The sequence below is a fragment of the Dendrobates tinctorius genome, unplaced genomic scaffold (assembly GCF_039654945.1).
Source record: "Dendrobates tinctorius isolate UK_male_01 unplaced genomic scaffold, ASM3965494v1 ptg000111l, whole genome shotgun sequence".
NCBI lineage: Eukaryota > Metazoa > Chordata > Amphibia > Anura > Dendrobatidae > Dendrobates > Dendrobates tinctorius.
In genome coordinates this window covers 6367824-6388479 of record NW_027361779.1, presented here as the reverse complement: position 1 = coordinate 6388479, position 20656 = coordinate 6367824, and the positions used below count along the sequence as shown (strand labels likewise).

The window sequence follows — 20656 nt, the reverse complement described above, 5'->3', positions numbered from 1 at the left end:
TGACAGTGGATGTATTATGTACTAGCACAAATGGAATGAATGAGAACTGAAATGAACATATATAGTACACAAAATGACCAAATTGCCACAAATCATCAATGACACAGTGTGCACACAGTGCTACATCTGGTGTTTAGTGCACTGGTGAACTTCACATCTTCTGACCTATGTGTAACATGTATGCTCAATATCAAAACGTAACCTTCAGTTGTCTTCTACCTGCGTCCTCCCAGTTTACGCTACTAAAGACATGTAGTGAATCATAGGACTTTTAGTATTACAACGGTTATAGAGTTACACTGAGACCAACAGAAAAGTATTGTGCAACGTTCTTCTAAGTCCCCAGCTTGGGCCCACTTTCCGTCTCATTCCATAGGATGGGTCCCATCTACTCAGTCACACTCTGCAGGAACAATCATGGCTACCCTCTTGTATGCCAGCCTCCAGGTTAAAGTGTTTTCCTTCAAAAGATGGCTCCATCCTTTACATATAATGGGAGGCTGTGCTGCAGATTACCACATGGGTAGGCCTCGGCTCATGTGCCACATGACTTCTACTGCAAAACATCTTTGTAACTTCCCATCTCTGTGCTCGCTCCATTCCATGAAAGGGAATGTCACCAAGTTTTTCCTTTTCCAATAATCTTTATTCGTTTTATAAATTTTTATGAAGGGAGTGGATAAAGGGTAAGGAACAGTAGGGAAGGAAAGCAAAGTGGTAGGAAGGAAAAGGTCAAATATAACTAGGGAAGAGAGGGGAAAAAGGGTAGAGGAAGTAAAAAGAAACCCCTCTAAAGATAGGGGAAAGACAGGCAGACTGCAAGGCTGCAGCGCTAACCACTGAGCCACAGTGCTGCCCTTAATGTAATGACCTATAATGTAACTTTAAAATAATTACATAAAGATCTGGTTGTTAGAGGAAAGGGTTCCCTCTAGAAAGAGATGGTCTTCTTGAGAGGTTTAACTTTCGTATCTGATTTCATAGTGATATTGGTCCAATGCATGCCGTGCCGTGTACACTGTTCATTTGGATGAGCTTAACAATATTTCAAGCACCTTTTCATAATAAGCTGTATCGAATTACACAACAAGAATAACACTATGTTTGGCCGTTATGACTTGTATCCTACGTTTTCCCCTCTGCAGGCTTCATCTCTTAATTTGCTCTTAGTCGGTCAGAGGATACTAGCTGCTGTGATTTCTCATACATATCACAGCCCACAGAGAAGGATTTGTGTTCTTTATTCCCTTATTCCAGAAGAAAAAGAAGCAGCACAGAGGGCATTTTACAACATTATTGAGCAGTGTAGATGAGAATTGAGCTCTGGATTAGGTAAAAGACTTGTCAGAAAGCTCTATCTTTGTCTCTCTTGACTTGTGTCCTCACTCTGCTTCTCTCTCCTCCTCTTCCCTTGCTTCCTCATAGAATTTATTAGTCTGTGTAACCTGAAATATTGCTGTTGTGCTGGGTACATGAGCTGTTTTTGCAGAGTAGCTGACAAGTTCATGAGGCGAGGCCTAGGGTGGAAAAATGTCTCATAAGTGGAAAAAAACAAGCACAATTCTCCTATCGTTTCTTCTATATACATGTACTATTGATATCTGCAAACTTTGTTGAAAATACAGTTCCCTTTAAAAGAAACTGTTTTGCATCCTAAAGCCCAACATTATGAAAAATATAGCAAAAGAGCATTATAAAACAGGCAAACACAATGTAAACTGAGAAAAAGGCAGTTTTTACACAAGCAAATTAGTGGTTGAACCTCTGCCCTAAATCTATATTAATCAAGACCTGATGGATAGCCCTTTGGGTTTAGTAGAACAAGGCTGCATCAATGGAGGACACCTAATGCTAGCTCTTGTGAAACAAATGTTTCTCTACATTGATTCTCTATTTGCTGTAGGGCCGCTTCTGTTCTATGTAGAATTAAGGATGCTTCATTATAACATATTAGATAAGGGAATCTGCGTTGTAGAAGAGCTTCATAGTAGGACCACCCATGGCACGTGGATTTTCCAACTTTCCATAATAAACATTTATGTTTCAGTTACTGATCGCAGACAACATATCAGTAAAGCACTGATGTAAAAGAAAAAATAACAGAATAACAAAAATAATTGTTTTACTTAATGGAAATGACAAGACAAACCACGTAGCACAAGTCATTTCTAATAAAATGAATGCAATGACTCATACTGTGATGCTAGGTAACGGCACAGGCAGTGCTACAATGCACTGCTGCCAAAACATTTCCGTTTTGCAAACTTTCAGCTTCACGCTACTTACTTTCAATTATAAACGTACAAATCATATGCACAAATTAAAATTCAGAGTATTTGTCTCCAACAATTGAGAATTTTATTTAAGAACAGATGTTTGGACTGGGTCCAAGCTAATGTACATTGCAAAAGCTGGCGCACAAAGCAGTGGGATGGCGCAATAATAAATCTGGCAATTGTTTTCTAAACTGCAGGATGATAAATACCTGGCACAACAGAATACAATGTATCCGCGGCCCTATTAGATAAGTGCAATTCATTAGCGGTTCTGAATGACCTCTTTACATTTTGGTAATTTGTAGGAAAGATTATTCACTTATGGCAATTTAGATTCGGTTACTTTTTTTACATAATACTAAGGGAAGAAAAAAATTACTTTTAAAAGAGGAGAAAAAACTGCTTTAAAAGATCTAAGATGTGAGTGATTCAACTAATGTACAGTGCTGAGAATATGTAGGCGCTAAACCGATAATTCAATGGTCACTGCGCAGTTAAAGGGGTTGTCCAGGTTTGGCATGAAAGTCTGCAGTGAACTTGAGAATCATCAATAATAGTAAATTGATCAAAACCATGCACGTCTAGTCGGAATGTGGCCGGAAGAATACATATTCCATATTTGTGGTCACATGACTGCCCGCTCCTGGCACCAGCAACAGAGAATCCCGTCAGCATGCACTGTGCGCGATGTGAAGATTAACAAGTCTGCAGTCACATAGAGTGATTGCAGGCTGTCGTGCCAAACCTGGACAACCCCTTTAGGCTTAAGTTCACAAGGCCTTATGAGAAATGTTTGTCTGTATTGTCATTCATATACTTATGCCCATGTGGAAAAACATCCGCCCAGATTGGTTACTATTGATCTGTGCGGTCCATTTTCTACGCAGAGTGCACAAGGATTGAAAAAATGTTTTTGTGAATGTACCCTAAGGCTAAGTTCACACGTTGGCTTTTCACTGCGTTTCTTAATGCAAATTTTAAGCTGCGTTTTACAGTACCAGCAAAGGCTATGAGATTTCAGAAATCTCATGCATCATCTCATGTTTTTTTTCGTGACTGATTTGGCAAACTGCAGTAAGTCACTTCTTTCAGCATTTCGTCACCCATAGAAAAGTAAGTGAAAAAATGTAGCAAAAAATGCAGATATTAGGATTTGCAGAGTTTTTGGTGCAAAAACCTTAAGGAAGTTGCATGAATTTGTTTGGGGGGGCGCTAAACTTTATTAGCATGCACAAGAGACAACAAAAAGGCAGCAAAATATGCAGCAAAACCTTTTTGCAAACAGCTTCTTTACCGCCAAGAGAGGTTTTTTCTGCAGAAAAAACGCAGCAAAAAATGCATATGTGAGCTTAGCCTTAGGCTGCATCCAGATGTCCGTTTTTCAATCATGTCTTCACTTCGGCATTTTCATGGATAGGAAAAGGAACATATGATATATGGAGCTGTTCACATGTCCATGTTTTTTGTGGACCATGTATACACAAAAAAATCACAGACATGTCCACTTTTGATCTGAACCACTTATCAAAATTACCCATACAAGTCTTTATGTCCATGGAAACAATGGGCAGCACACATTGCCATCTGTGTGCAATCTGTGTGCTGTCTGGTCTGAATACTGCATTGGGTAGGAGAAGCTTTACAGCTTATTTTTTGCCATATGTGAAAACTCACTGATGGCAAGAACTGACATACTGACCAAACAATGCTGAAAACCGGATTCAAAACACTGAAATCAGACTGCTTTCTGCATATGAGAAAAATCACTGACATCTGAATGATGCTTAAAGAGCCGTAAAGCACGTTTCAAAACAGTGCAATAGAAAACAGCAATTGCTGGGATTTCAGCCTATGCCTCCACAGACAAACAGAGCAATGATAGTTAAACTGTGACAGCGAAATGTTTTCATGAGTACAAAGAATGACGCTTTATTTTCACGAAAAATGGAGGGGCGGCACTCTGTCTAAGGAAGCAGTATGGTAATGAGCGAGTCACATGCCGACTAGACGTGCGTAGCCTTGCTCAATGCAAGTGTAGTGAGAGAGGCCTGCCACATCTAGTTGGAATGTGGCCGTAAGCATGCAAATCGCATTCCTGTAGTCATGTGACCGCCCGCTCCTGGCGCCGGCACCGGAGATTCCTCACAGTATGTGACGATTCACACGTCTGCAGGCACAAAGCGTGACTGCAGACTTGTAGCCGAAGGGCAATAAATCTTTTTCCAGCCTAACAGGAATGCTTGGACTTTCAGGAGGAATATCTTGTCCAGGATGCAATAATTAGACGATCAGTGCTACAAAATTTAGCCGACATGTCAAATGGTGTAAAAAAAAAAAAAAAAAAGGAAGGCTTCAATTTTTGAGGAATACAAACACAGCAGTAATATATATGCAGCTTAGTTTCCACACTAATTCCATACCTAATGGATTAAAATGAAAACTATTTTCCAACCGAAAAGGACAAAATTAAAATATGACTTTTTCCTTAACATGCATGAAATACAGTCACAGAATTACGCATATATTTTCATGTAGTAATCATGTTTTCTTTCTAAGTGAAATTCTGCAATTTCTCATGGGAAATAAGCAAATTAAAGACACAGACGCTTGGAAGCATCTCATTCACAGAATACAATTACCTGGTTCAGCAATGCATTCTGAGCCATAACAATGCTCTAGTCCCCCAGCAAGTCTTACAGAGCAAAGCCGCTATGATTTCAGTTCCTTTAAAGGGGTAGTACAGGACTAAAAATACATTGCTGCCTCCTACTTAAATCAATGCCACAGGTTGTTTGTGGTTCTGTAGTTATTCACGTCAGTGGAGATGAGTTGCTATGCTAAACTAGACTACAGACAGAGGTAATGTTGTCATTTCTGCCATGCCGAAAGCAAGTGAAACAAAGGTAGGCAGGGGTAGTCTAATAGGGCGTCACTGAAGGATTGTGCAATTTATCGATTTAAAGTAATGAGAATATGGAAACATTTTGCAATTATATTTTACAACAACCGGTAGAGTTGGTTTAAACATTTAATAATCACTAGGGTTTGGAGGACAAATGTGTAGTAGGCGCAAATCAATCAACGAAGGTCCATCTGACAACCAACATGTTAAACATAAGGGGACCAAAGAATGACAGTCCATTCACTGTCTATGGCACAGAGGAAAATAGCTTAGTACAGCGCCCAGCTTTCTTTCAAAACCAAAACTTCAATACAGCTTACCTGGGGAAAAAAAAACTTATTGTGTTAATTAAAAGGGTTGTCCCATGTCAACACACCTTTGCCCACATGCGCTGCCTCCCCCACCACAGCTAATTGGCTGCAGCAGTGACGTCATGTTGACAGAACTGCAGAAAATCATTGAGCTTAACAGCTCTGCCAATCATAAAATGTTAGAGTTGGAAAGGACCTCCAAGGCCATGGAGTCCTACCCCCTGTTCTATGCAGGATTCACTAAACCATCTCAGATGTCTGTCCAGCCTCTGTTTGAAGACTTCCATTGAAGGAGAACTCACCACCTCCCGTGACAGCCTGTTCCACTCATTGACCACCATCACTGTTAAAAAGTTTTTTCTAATATCTTAGGCTAGTTGCACACTAGCGTATGGAGGAGCTGCGGACAGCTGCGGGCTTCCTCCGTGAAGCTTCGACCCCGGCCGCACCTCCTCCGGTCAGCTCCGCCTCTGTCGGCATGCAGGCTGCTGCGGCCTGCGTACCCCTATCCTTAGCATTGGGTACGAAGGCCGTGCCGATGAATGCTGATTCCTGCGCATGCATCTTTTTAACGGTGCAGAGACCGCACCAAAATGCAACATGCTGCGGCGTTTGGCGCAGGTCTCCGCACTGTCAAAAAGACGAATGCGCAGGAATCAGCATTCATCGGCACGGCCTGCGTACCCAATGCTAAGGATAGGGTATGCAGGCCGCAGCAGCCCGCATGCCGACAGAAGCGGAGCTGACCGGAGGAGGTGCGGCCGGGGGCAGAGCTTCGCGGAGGAAGCCCGCAGCCGTCCGCAGCTCCTCCATAAGCTAGTGTGCAACTAGCCTAATTTGTATCTTCTCCCTCTCTGCTTCATTCCATTGCTTCTCATGTTTCCATGTGCAATTGAGAATAAAGATGATCCCTCTAAACCGTGAAAGTCCTTTAGATATTTGTAGACAGCTATTAAGTCTCCTAGCTGAACATTCCCAGATCCTTTAACTGTTCCTTGTAGGATAGTTTGCAGTCCGCTCACCATCTTGGTAGTTCTTCTCTGATATTGCTCCAGTTTTACTAAGTCTTTTTTTAAAAAATGTTGTACCCAAAACTGGACACAGTATTCTAGATGAGGCCTGACCAAGGAGGAGTAGAAGGGGATAATTATTTCACGTGATCTAGACTCTATGCTTCTGTTAATACATCCCAGACTGAGCTTACATTTTTTGCTGCTGCATCACAATGTGCAGTCTGTGATCTATTAGTATACCCAAGTCTTTTTCACACATGCTGTTACTTAGTTTTATTCCTCCCATTCTCTAGATGTCATTTTCGTTTTTCTTGCCCAGATGTAGAATGTGGAAGGCACAAGCCATTGAACTCAATAAAGGCATAGCATTGTTGACATGATGTTACCACTGCAACAAATCAGAGACAAAGGCAGGGACAAAAAAACAGATTTTAGTTGCTTTTTTCCACACATAATTGAGCTTATGGGCAAAAGTTTGCTGAAAGGAGGCAACTCCTTGTGAGGCAGTGACCGGTGTCAAATGCGAGAGTCGCTATGTGTCCCCCGGGATGCACAAATAAGCACAATAAGGCTGCAGGAGTGCATTTCAGTCACAGGCATAGCTGTGAATTCAATGCAGAATAAAAGTGAGTGTTGGTCTTGGGCAAGCTATTTGTCCAAGGCAGATTTAGGAAAACCTGCCATGGGCTTTTATTTTTCAAACAAACTATAGGAAGGTAGTGGGGCTGTCTGCTTCCTCCCCCAGCCTGGGTTTTCCATGTGGCCTACGGCCACAGGTTCTTTGGTAGAAACCCCCTGCAGCAGTTGGTTGGGTGTGTTAGTGTGGAGCTTGCAAGGTGCAGAGCAGATGGCTCTGCAAAAGCTCAGCCTGTGTGAGGGAACACAGCACAAAGCAGAGCAAACTCCTGGCACCCCCCAGCATTATACGGTGGTGCAGTCGCCCTCGGCAACCGGCCGAATTTACAGACTGTCTTGTTTCCCGGCTGCGATTCGGAGGATACCGTTTGTTTTGTTTGCAAGTTTTGGACATTAAACCTACGTTTACTCTGAAATTTCCTGGATCACTGCCTCTTCACTGCACAGTGAGGACACCGCTGCACTACACACTGTAAATGAAACATGGTCTTGGTTACCCAATCCCTCTCCCCAAAAATCATATTTAGCAACATAACAGAAACAAAGATAACAGTGCTGAAAGAGTTAAACTGGATTCTGCTAAATATGTAATTTTACATTAACATGCTTATATGGCTAAACTGGCAGGAGAGATAAGAAAATATACTCAATCTTTAATCAGGCTAGAGATACAAGTGGCACTAAGTAGGGCATGAAGCCCCATGCTAATTGCAACCTCTCAGATGAAAACACATTCAACTCTACAAACCAAAAGCAAAGTGAAAAAAAAAAGAACTTGAGCGTATTTGTCCCTCACTTTTCTGGAGCAGCAAAGAGTTAAATTGTTCCACAAAAACATGTTTTATCTAGGGAATACAATTTGCAAGTTTAAGAAGTTCAAGAATAAGATAGAAGTGGATTATTCAGCTCCTACCTGCTTTTCAGCGTGACCATAATCAGATCCTTGGTTTGGCAAAAAATATAAAATGTGCCCATTGTTTTTTGCTAGCTCCCTCAAGGCCATTGCTGTCCGCACTGTAGAATTTCTGGCATGAACAAAAACCATTACCTTCAGAGAAAAAAAACACAAATATTAATAGAAATAAGAACAGCCCGTGCAGCTTAGTCATTTACTGAGCAAAACATTGTGTGATCTGCAGCTGAAATTATCTGCATAGAAAAGGCACTTTATACATTCGGTACAATACAAGTAGATTCAATGTGTAAACATTAATAATAAGAGAATAGAAGGAACCTGAAGCCTGGCCAAGTGTGACTGCGTTATTTGACCGCACACGGGATGAGACACACCGAGAGCTGGGTAATAAAACAGTCCTCTGGGGAAATGTACAGATGTGCGCACTTGTCATTTTGGTGTGGGAGCGCTGCATTGTTTTGCAGGTATTTGACCTGAATAATGTGTTCTTCACCATTTCCAGCATCATGTTTGACAGGGAGGATAGCAAGTGTTGTAAAAGACTGAGCATGTAAAAATACACGCCATAAATATTCACGCCATTTCTGTTTGTATCACTACATAGAGGACAATAGTAAAACAGCCTTAATTTAAGAAATTTTTCATGTGCTTGAGAGAGCAGCACCTACACAATATCTGGGCAGAGATGTCGGGCACACCATATTTCTTCGGCAAGATGGCAGATCTTCTGTGCTTCGCTTCTTCCATAGTGAGCTGCACAGACTATCCTACCCCTGGCGAACAGAGGACTCAATACTTCTTTATAGTCACTGTCACCCCAATACGAAGCATATACAGAGACCAACATAACAAAATTCTCTCTCTCTGGTGATGCAGTCTTCTAGTCACATGACCGCTGCAGCCAATCACAGCCTTCAGCGATCATGCTAACACAGCAGATATCACCTCCGTAACCAGCACAGCCCTTCAAAGTGGTCTGCACTGGATCTACTGGGTTGCTGGATGGCGATTATGCCTTTTTTTATTGGTTTAAAAACAGTCCATGACTAATAAAAAAAATTTTTAGCATCAGACTACCATTTTAAGTGTCACAGTTGCAACAACCTATGGGTATGCGACCACATAGTCTTTTGTTATATTGTGACGTAGTATTGAGCTATGCAACAACTGCTATAGCCATCACTGTGAAGCCTAAATTTTAATATTTGAATTATTGCACATTTTTTGGCATTACAAAAACATGACACAAAAGAAACAACTTAAGTGAGCACTGCTGAAATCAAGACCAGCAGAATAAACCACTATAATTTGGAAGCCTGCTGCCTGGTAAGCATGGTTGCCGAGGTTAACCCTCTGTTCCTAATGGTTGCCTAGAAATGCTTCCAGATCGTCACGATTCTGCTGAGTTCCTTACATGGGTAATAAGTGCATAGAAGAGCACATCCGTTTACTACTGTTCACATGTTTGCTGCTTCTAATTTGTTTTAATGCATGCAATGCATGGTTTCTATGTGAACACTCTAAAGACAAAGGTCCAAATTCGTCAAAACAAGTATGCCTGCATCCTGGTGCAAATTGCTTTGAAAAGCAAAAATTTTGTCACTTTTGGCATTTGCTTCACAGTAGGTATGGTGTTCTTTGGACGATACTCAGCATTATGCCTCATCCAAACACGACGAGTTTTGTTTCTATCAAACAGTTCTACTTTGGTTACATCAGACCATACGACATTCTCCCAATACTCTTCTGGATAATCCAAATTATCTCATTTAAAACTTCAGACGGGCCCGGACATGTACTGACTTAAGCAGGGGGACACGTCTAGCACTGCAGGGTCTGAGTCCCTGGTGGCTTAGTGTGTTACTGATAATAGCCTTTGTTACGGTGGTCCCTGTTCTATGAAGGTCATTCACTAGGTCCCCCCCGTGTGGTTCTGGGATTTTTGCTTACGGTTCTTGTGATCATTTTGACCCCACGGGGTGAGATCTTGCTCCCCCGATTGAGGGAGATTATCAATGGTCTTGTATGTCTTCCATTTTCTTATTATTGCTCCCACAGTTGATTTCATCACACCAAGCTGCTTGCCTATTGCAGATTCAGTCTTTTCAGTCTGGTGCAGGGCTACAATTTTGTTTCTGGTGTCCTTTGACAGCTCTTTGTTCTTCACCACAGTAGAGTTTGGAGTATGACTGTTTGAGGTTGTGGAAAGGTGTCTTTTATTCTGATAACAGGTGCCATTACTACAGGTAATGAGTGGAGGACAGAGGAGCCTCTTAAAGAAGAAGTTACAGTTCTGTGAGAGCCAGAAATCTTACATGTTTTTAGGTGACCAAATACTTAATTTCAACCATAATTTGAAAAATAAATTTTTGCCAAATCAGACAAGGTGATTTTCTGTATTTTTGTCATTTTGACTCTCATTGTTGTGGTCTACCTATGATGTCAATTACAGGTCTCTCTCGTCTTTTTAAGTGGGAGGACTTGCACAATTGGTAGCTGACTAAATACTTTTTTCCACCACTGTAATTGAGAACAAGGAAAAGGGAAATAAATATCCAACATGATAAAATACAGAAAAAGAAGATGATGTAAAAATTGCCCAAAAATGTAAAATTCTGTAACGAAACTGCATAGGTTCAGTCCCTCTGTCCTTGTTCACATTTACGTCACTTGACAAGTGGAAAGGTTTTAAATACAAGAGTTAGGACTGTCCCACAAGGGTTGCCTTGACACGTCGGGATGGCTTGTACATTCTTTTGATCAAAATTATGTTTACTAAATACCCTTATTATTATTACTACCTTCATGCAATTTTTGCAATTTATTTTAGGATATATGTTTTTTTGTTTTCTGTAGGTAAAAATTGTATGCATCAAAATGACCAACCAAAAGAAAAGGTACCGTATGTGCAAATAGGTTCAAGTAAAAGAACAAAAATATATTAACTAAGTACCCTAATGTTATTTTCAAGCTTTATTGCTATTTATTTATTTACTGCAGGGTATTTGCTCATTTTGTTTTTATCTTGGGTTTTGACTGTGTGAACACTCGCTTACACGCTACATGCATACCAACTTATATTCCAGGTAATTTCTTTCGGTTTTTGTCTCAAGTAAAAAGGTAGGTACCAAGGTTTATAGCAAAAGTAAACAAACAATAAAGGATAAGCAAATAGTTATAGTGGTGCAAATACTTTATCAAATAGTCCCACTCGAAAAGTAAACATATAGCATTCAAGGGAATGCAAATAACAGGACCAATAAATTAAGAGAAAAATACACATGCAGGATCACCCACCAACGCCCGACGGATTGGTCGTTTTGATACATACAATTTTTGTCTTTGCACTTTCATTACAGAATTTCATCTTGGGGCAATTTTTACATCTCTTACCCTTTTAGGGAAAACCAGCAAACAAAAAGACAGTTTTAGCTAATTCATTCAAAAGTTGATGAATTTTCGCTATAAATATGTAAATGGTGCATCCAAATTACAAATTGGGAAGTTTTCTTGTCCTGGGAAAATACAGCCATAAAGGAATCTAACTATTGTAGGCAACAACAAAACACTTTCAAAGTAAGGTTTAAAGTGAGGTTTGTTTTAATGATGTAAACAATGGTTTAATTTGCACTGCAGTTTGGTTTAATGAGGTATAAAAAAAAGAGGTTTAGCTTTGTGCATCAAGTTTTTCGACTGTTTTGGATTCCTGGGCCGTATGCTCAGTGAGTAAAATTATGCATCATTATTCTCTTAGATCTACAGAAAATGTTCTACTCAAAATCCATGGAAATGAAAGGAATGAACACATTGGAAGAACGTTTATGTACAAGTCATTATATTGCAATAAAATCATTGTTTAGGCGTTAGGGATGTTTAAAACAACACTTTGTGCTTTACTTCTACTCCTCAGTTATGCTCTTAATATAGTCTCGGGTTTACACTTGGAATCACAGAAGCTGCAAAAACCAAAAGCTTTTCAGTTCATTTTACAACTGTTTCTTCCAACCCATTACTGCCTATATAAAATATATTACAAAGAGCTGGGGCACAGGCTCCAATCAATATCTCTATACAGTTTTGATGAGAAAGCAACACAAACCTTTTTTTAAATAAATTTAACATTTTAAATTTCTGCAATGCAAACCTTAAAGGGTTATTCCCAGAATCGGACTATTTTTTATTAAGAAAGCACAATAAATGCTTACTTATTGTTAATATATAGACTAAACCCAACACAATGTTTCTTTGTGCTACCTTTTTTAATTTCTATCTGCCCCTTGGTGCATCCAGCTTCCCGTAACAGAATGGCAGTCTTAAGGTACTGTCACACTTAGCGATGTACCAGCGATCCCGACCAGCGATATGACGCGGTCAGGATCGCTGGTGCATCGCTAAGTGGTCGCTAGTGAGCTGCCACACAGCCAGATCTCACCAGCGACATCGCAGGGGTCGGGGGTCGCTACTTACCTGTCAGACGAGGCGATCCTGAAGTCCTCCCGCCCGCGTCCACGCTCGTCTCTCCACAGCAGGAAGCCCAGCAGGAAGCTGACGAAGAGAAACGGCCCAGGACATTCTCGCGCGATCAGCGATAATCAGCGGGGGAGCAGTCGGAGGTAAGTATCAGACATAGCGATATCGCTAGCAATATCGCTGCTACATCACAAAAAACAGTGATGTTATAGCGATATTGCTAGCGATATCGCTTAGTGTGACAGGCCCTTTATTCTTATGTACTAAAACTACATTTTCCAGCAGCACTTGCTTTTCCGAAGTACTGCAGACCCAACCCCTCTCCTGTGAGCTCCTGACTAGCCTGGCATTTCTGAGTTATCAAGTCAGTCTAATTGTAAAATTCACCTTAAGCTTCTGTGCACTTTCCCTGTCTGACCGATTTTATCGTCTGCCATTTACCATACATCAGCATGGTTTTCTGGGTGATTTCGAAGATAGCAAAGCTCAATAATTAGACCCACATAAATGTAATAATTTGTGTAGACTGTCAATATCTGGCCTCTGGAGAGGAAAACTACAACCCAATACTTACGGTAATTTGTAATAGTCTGTGACATTTATCAATTTATTCATATTCATTGGAGCTGCTATAAAGTAAACTCACCCTGCTCCATACCTCCCATATGGTGAAACCAGGAACATATTTTAAACAGAAGAAAAAACTACAACATTGCAAATATAAACACAATATTTCTTTTACATAAGCACATTTAATTAATGAAACTAAAATTGAATATGTGATAATTTCCCTACAGATTTCTGTTTCGAGTCTTGTTTCAGAAAAAAATCTCATTATTTTGCAATATGAAAGTCTGTACTTCTTAGCTGCCACCATGCAAGAATATTTAAGATAATTTAACAACATTATCTGTACAGGAAAACTGAGATCCATGGTTCTTATACTATGTGAGCAAGGATCCCCATTATTTTGTCTGGAAATCACAAAGCATGCTGGGGTTTGACAAGCTCCCAATTGTAAGAAATAGAATTACTTGCAGCAATCATATGATCCGTTTGAAGGGCGAAATCCATCAGACTGGTGCTCAACTTAAAGGTTAGGATAACCCCAATTCAAATTGTGGGTGCCCCAGGGGCAAGATGGTCACGGCTGTCAGCGATGCACCCAAATGAGATTCTGGCAACTACTAAAATTAATCAAAATGCTTACTTTCACTGCAGAGAATGCATTAATCAGCACCCACTGAAATATAAAGTATTTCAATACCCTAACTGTAGACCCAGACACGTGCTTGAGGAAGGTCTTGGATTCTCGTTAACAGGACGAGATCGTCTAAATATTCCTAACCACATTAAAAGGGCCTTGTCTAAAACAGGCAGTCCTTCTAGCTTAGCCTGTAAAAAGTTTCAAAGAAAATGTTAGTAGTCTCATACATTGAGAGCTCTAAAAAAACAACATAAAAAATGAGGATGCCTCTAAAATGTAACTTTTATTTGTGCAATTAAAAGCTAAACACAGAAGTCTGACAAAGCACTCATTTATCACTGCTGGCACAGGGCGGTAAACTCCTTAACAAAAAGGGTCATGATTAATTATATACTTAAGAATAAATAAAAGAACGGGTCTTCTAGCCAGGCCCTCATGTGCAAGGCTGTATTACAGCTCCATACTGGACTCGTTTTCGTTTTTGGCAGATTCAGAGAAGAAAAAATGCTTTCCATGTGTTAGAGAGGTATTATGTATCAAGGGGAGAATATTTTGTAACATGGCACCTAACTGGGGAACAATGCATCAGAACATCATGAACACCTGGCCCTGCAACGTGAAGCTGGAATGATTCCTTGACGCCACCATTGCCATGTGTCCGAGCCAAAAGGTGTATGTATAGTAATCACGGTGAAAAGAGCATACTGTGTCAAGGGGATATTGCTCCCATACTGTTTAGTAGGTCGCTTTCTGTTATAAATCTGTCTAAGGGTCTCCGAGCTGATTTAGTATGGTGTCGGCCATCACCACGATAACTGTGGATGCATAAGATGCAGACAGACATCTTTAAAATCCAACATTCTCAAGAAGTAAGGAGACAGTTCAGCTGTCCCTAAGCTGAAGTCAGGATTGGCCAGTAACCTATACAAAAAAGGAGATGAAATAATCCAAAATTTTAGGAGTAGGTTGTCTTACTTTAGTGTCAATCACATAAATTAAACAGGATAAGCTTTTAGTTCCTCAAATGCATGAATATATTTAAAACTATAAACTGAGCTGTTACTTACCCTATGCTCAGCGCACTGTGTCTCCGACACTGCCCTTGTCTTTGTTCACAGGCTACAGTGGTGACATCACTACAATAAATTGAACGTTCAGCCAATCACTGGTTGCAGCAATGATTCTGATATACACACAATCAGCTACTGAGCCCAGTGATTGGCTGAAGCGGTCACATATACTGTAGTTGTGACATCACCCCTGCATCGCTGAATCTGAGGAGGGTAAGTTTTTTGTTTTATATTTTCCAGCCCTTGGGAGACTAAAAGTTTATCCAGGACAACCACTTAGAGTTTTGATAATCTCCGAGTATAACAGGGATTTCCAACCTATAACGGATATGTCGCTCATGGCAGTCTGCTAGCTTGGTATATTAGCATTTAGATCTAGCAAGTAGCTATGAAGAGCAGGTCTCCAAATAATGATTTTTATGAGTATACCTGCAGAAAAGAACAGATCTGTATGGGCATATGAGAACTTTGGAGTGGAGAGATAATTTAAGTGTGGTAAGATGGAGATAGAATGATAATACCAGTCAGAAGAGGTGCATAAAGAGATTTTGTGGTGGGAGTGTTTGAAGCAAAAAACAGAATGACGGTAACGTAGGAACCCAGTGGCGTAACTAGAATCCGATGGGCACTAGTGCAAAATTTGGACCTGCCATCCCCCCTCACACAAACCCACACTTTCCCACCCCAGCACATTGGACAGAGGCCCTTGTAGTGTTCAAAATACTAAAAGAACATACAAATTGCCCCTCTACCCAATTATGTAGTAATGTCTCCCATCTTGGGCTCTTCCTGGTATATATATCTCACATCCTGGTATATGTACCCCATTCTGCTGCTGTTCTTTAGTGCATAGAAAAAATAAATAAATTAATCCACTTACCTTCCCTCTGCTGCCTTGCCGTGTGACGTCCTCTTCTGAAGCCGGAAGCTGACTTCAGTGTGCAAGCGATGGGTGCACAAGACATCACTGCCATGGGCTCCTAGTCACGTGCATGCAGACGTTAGCTGCTAGCCTCTGATCAGCGGCAGCGTGTATTGCAGAGCACAGACCCGACCCCTGTTTTGCAATACACTTTCGCTGAATGTGCATCCGAGGATGCACATTCAGCTGAAATTTGCGCTAGCGTCATAGGGCTCCATATCTGCTCATGTCCAGCTGTGGTCGCAACCTCTGTGACCACAACTGTTAAGCCCATGTAGGACCCATAGGTGTAACAATACATTCTTAGTTTTATTTCTGTGAGGAAGCTTTGGCTGTTATGTCGGTAATAGGTGATCTGGGTGTCACTACTGTGTGGAGGTGGAAGACTCGCTCTCAGAGCTGAATGTAGCTCTCAAGGTAAGAGATGTTGGAAAACACTTAACTATACTAAACTGTTCCTGAAATGAGAATAGAACTCAAAAAGTGTCACAGCAGTAAAATGTTACATAGAACATCCTAAAACTGATTAACAAGCAATGCAATCTGAGCAAACATCAGCAGTGATGTTAACTATGGTCCATTACACTTCATGGCTGGTTTTCTTCTATAGTGGAATGCGGACACATTTTGTAAAGCAAAAAAGGGCTACCTTTAATATTGACCCCCTGACACAAGAGAAAAGTAATCAGGGTCCATTCAGTAGTTTTCTTTTACCAAGTGCTTGGAACAGATTTCTCCAGACCTCTGAAGTCAATATTCTTCATCACTTAGGTTGTGTCCATACCAATCTATTCTCTATGTAAGATCAGCATAATTAAATCCATTTGCATCTCATTTAAAATCCCAGAAAAATAACAGTAAAGCATGTTTCATCCCCAAAGTCTCAATGCACCTTGATTCAAACAGTTCACCTATTTTTTTCCCATATGAGTGAATTATACGTTCCCTTCATTACATAGAAGGTAAGCCTCTTGCTCTCTAATTCAGAGACTGCAGGAACTTAGTTCTAATCTGCCATTATTGTGAGCAATGATAGATTAAGTGCTGGGTTTCTATCAAAAGAAATGTGCATCATTTCCACGCAAAATAGGCACTTATTACCATAAAAAAAGTGACAAAGCAGTATACATTTGTGTGATCGACCATTCCATTTACATGTACTGTAAATTTTATTCTTGCCCAAAATAGTAAAGAGAAAATAACAAAAATAAATATGACATTGGAGGTTTTATTTAATAAAAAAAAAATACTTTTCTTTAACCTCTAATTTCCAAAGGCAATAAAGCTGTCCAATATTTTTAGGAAACTTAAAAAAACAACAGCAGCAACATGTAGTACAAATTCCCAGGTACCAATAAATCCTGGTGCTTTGAAGGATTTCCAGCATGTTATGTCCAGTAATAGCCATGAAGGATTTGTGGGGAGAACAGGGTTAACTACTTGTTGTCCATTGTTGATCAGTGATTATTGTAAGGTAATAATCTGGTAATAATTCCTTAAAGGGAACATGTCAGAAACCTTTACAAACCCTACATCCACAAAACATCTATAGTTTGTTCTCCAAGATGTTTGGAACAACCTCCCTGCTAAGTTCCTTCACAAAATGCCGTATGAGCAAGTGTACCCAGAAGAATTAATCATTCGATGCTGTTTTGAAGGAAAACACAGCGATCACACCAAATACTGATTTAACCTCAATTTCTCTTTAGATCATTCACTTAGCATTTAGCTGTTAAAAATATATAATTACAACCTCTATTCTTGAACGCATTCCTATGTTTATATGTGTGTGTGTGTGTGTGTATATATATACACTCACTGGCCACTTTATTAGGTACACCTGTCCAACTGTGTGTTAAGACTTAATTTCTAATCAGCCAATCACATGGCGGCAACTCAGTGCATTTAGGCATGTAGACATGGTCAAGACAATCTCCTGCAGTTCAAACCGAGCATCAGTATGGGGAAGAAAGGTGATTTGAGTGCCTTTGAACGTGGCATGATTGTTGGTGCCAGAAGGGCTGGTCTGAGTATTTCAGAAACTGCTGATCTACTGGGATTTTCACGCACAACCATCTCTAGGGTTTACAGAGAATGGTCCGAAAAAGAAAAAAAATCCAGTGAGCGGCAGTTCTGTGGCCGGAAATGCCTTGTTGATGCCAGAGGTCAGAGGAGAATGGGCAGACTGGTTCGAGCTGATAGAAAGGCAACAGTGACTCAAATTGCCACCCGTTACAACCAAGGTAGGCAGAAGAGCATCTCTGAACGCACAGTGCGTCGAACTTTGAGGCAGATGGGCTACAGCAGCAGAAGACCACACTGGGTACCACTCCTCTCAGCTAAGAACAGGCATCTGATGGCTACTTTCAGCAGGATAATGCGCCATGTCATAAAGCTCGAATCATCTCAGATTGGTTTCTTGAACATGACAATGAGTTCACTGTACTCAAATGGCCTCCTCAGTCACCAGATCTCAATCCAATAGAGCATCTTTGGGATGTGGTGGAACGGGAGATTCGCATCAGGGATGTGCAGCCGACAAATCTGCGCCAACTGTGTGATGCCATCATGTCAATATGGTCCAAAATCTCTGAGGAATGCTTCCAGCACCTTGTTGAATCTCTGCCACGAAGAATTGAGGCAGTTCTGAAGGCAAAAGGGGGTCCAACCCGTTACTAGCATGGTGTACCTAATAAAGTGGCCAGTGAGTGTATATCTACTGTATATACACATATATACACACACATATATACAGAACTGATGAACATAGGAATGCTAGGGTTAAATGCTAGCTTTACAGGATCTGATTATTTGCACATGCTTATAACCAGGCTAGGTGTTCATCTTAGTCAGCTGGGGTGGAGCTGACCACAGTGGATCTGTGTTGGTGCTCAAGAGAGGTAGAAGCCAGAGTCTCTCTAAGAGACTACACAGGCCATGTGCATGAAGCTGCAAGCATAACTGGTAGCTATGAACGATAGCGGTTTTGCTTGACTTTGATTGGGACTAGCTCAGTAGTCAGGGTCTCTGATGTTTAGTTAGTGCCTGGACAAGGATAGAAATTTATGTTTATGGTTTTGTATGGTATTGTGTAACCAGTGATAAATAAATGTTACATTGTTTTGATACAAGAATCCGGTACCTGTGTGAACGCTACCTACTGCCTACCTGAGAGCATGAAACACTACAATTGGTGGATGAAATGCGGCTGTGAAGTTCCAGAGAGCACAGGCGATTGCAGTGTTAAAACTGAATGTCCCGGATAAAGCCAGCTACAGCACTGAAAACATGGATAAACTTGTTAAGCAACTGATCCAGGCTAATATGCGGCAGCTCCAGCAGTGGCGGCAGCAGTAGGAGCTGTGACAGCAGCAGGACCAACAAGAAACCAATAGACTTGTGATACAGCAGTTTCAACAGCAGGAACAGCATCAGCAGCATCATCAGCAGCTGATGGCTCACTTGACAGACACTTTCTGAGACAGGAAAATAGCACCTCCTGCCAGCCAAAATGAAGGTAGCCATGTGAGGTGAACAGTACAGGAGGCCTTGCACCAAATTACTCAGTAGGACGATGTTGAGGCATTGCTGGCTGTATTTGAAAGGGTGGCAGAAAAGTAGAAACTGCCCCCAGAACAACGGGCAGATGTCCTAGCTCCACACCTTACTGAGGAACTGCAAAAAGCGTAGTATGACATTTGAATGAAGAATGTCAAAGAGTACAACTAGCTGAAGGTGGAGATTTAGGCAAGCTTGGGAGTAACAGAGTCAGGCAGAGAGCAATGAATGCACCTCTGGTGCTACCAAAGGGACAAGCCTCCCCGGACCCAGTTGTTTAACCTGTTACACCTGGTCCAGAAATGGCTGCAACCTGTGACCTGTTCTCCAGCACAAATACATAGTAACATAGTAACATAGTAATTAAGGTTGAAGGGAGACTTTAAGTCCATCTAGTTCAACCCATATCCTATCCTAACTTGCCCTAACATGTTGATCCAGAGGAAGGCAAAAAAACCCCATGTGGCAAACAGTAAGCTTCACATTGGGGAGAAAAATTCCTTCCCGACTCCACATACGGCAATCAGACTAGCTCCCTGGATCAACGCAATATCAAGGAAACTAGTGTATATACCCTGTAATATTATACTTTTCAAGAAAGGCATCCAGTCCCCTCTTAAATTTTAGTAGGGAATCACTCATTACAACATCATATGGCAGAGAGTTCCATAGTCTCACTGCTCTTACAGTAAAGAATCCGCGTCTGTGATTATGCTTAAACCTTCTTTCCTCCAGACGTAGAGGATGCCCCCTTGTCCCCGTCACAGGTCTAAGAGTAAAAAGATCATTAGAAAGGTCTTGGTATTGTCCCCGCATATATTTATACATTGTAATAAGATCACCCCTAAGCCTTCGATTCTCCAAACTAAATAACCCCAAGTGTAATAACCTGTCTTGGTATTGCAGACCCCCCAGTTCCCTAATAACCTTGGTCGCTCTTCTCTGCACCCGCTCCAGTTCAGCTATGTCTTTCTTATACACCGGAGACCAGAACTGTACACAGTATTCTAAGTGTGGTCGCACTAGTGACTTATATAGAGGTAAAATTATGTTCTCCACATGAGCATCTATGCCTCTTTTAATGCATCCCACTGATTCACTGAATCTCAAGTCACACACTTACCACAGTTCGCACTTACGCTCAGGTCACACTCAGCTCGTTCACACTCGCTCAGGCAGAGTGTGAACGAGAGCTGGTAGACAGACAGGTTCACTCACAACATAAATCCGTACAAAACTGGGTTGCCCAGGCAGAGCCCCAAAACGTAGATGAGAGAGTGATACTTGGCTGTTGGGAACTCCATGAGCAGTCAAGGAGGCCTGAAGCCACCTTACAAAAAGACCCAAAGGAAGGGGCCCAAGATCAGCTCTAAGG

The 20656-nt window shown here is 41.1% G+C and overlaps 1 protein-coding gene across 3 annotated transcripts in view; it reads right to left on the bottom strand.

Moving 5' to 3' along the window:
- Window positions 1–20656, bottom strand: part of ASCC3 (activating signal cointegrator 1 complex subunit 3) — an 825088-nt gene that overhangs the window by 415041 nt on the left and 389391 nt on the right. For 2 of the 3 annotated variants that reach the window (XM_073589498.1, XM_073589496.1), the window contains exon 14: window positions 8052–8186. In XM_073589498.1, the coding sequence (XP_073445599.1) occupies window positions 8052–8186 (135 nt within the window). Of the gene's footprint in view, window positions 1–330; window positions 1518–8051; window positions 8187–20656 lie in introns of those variants that run through there. The other variant, XM_073589497.1, reaches the window with a different exon arrangement.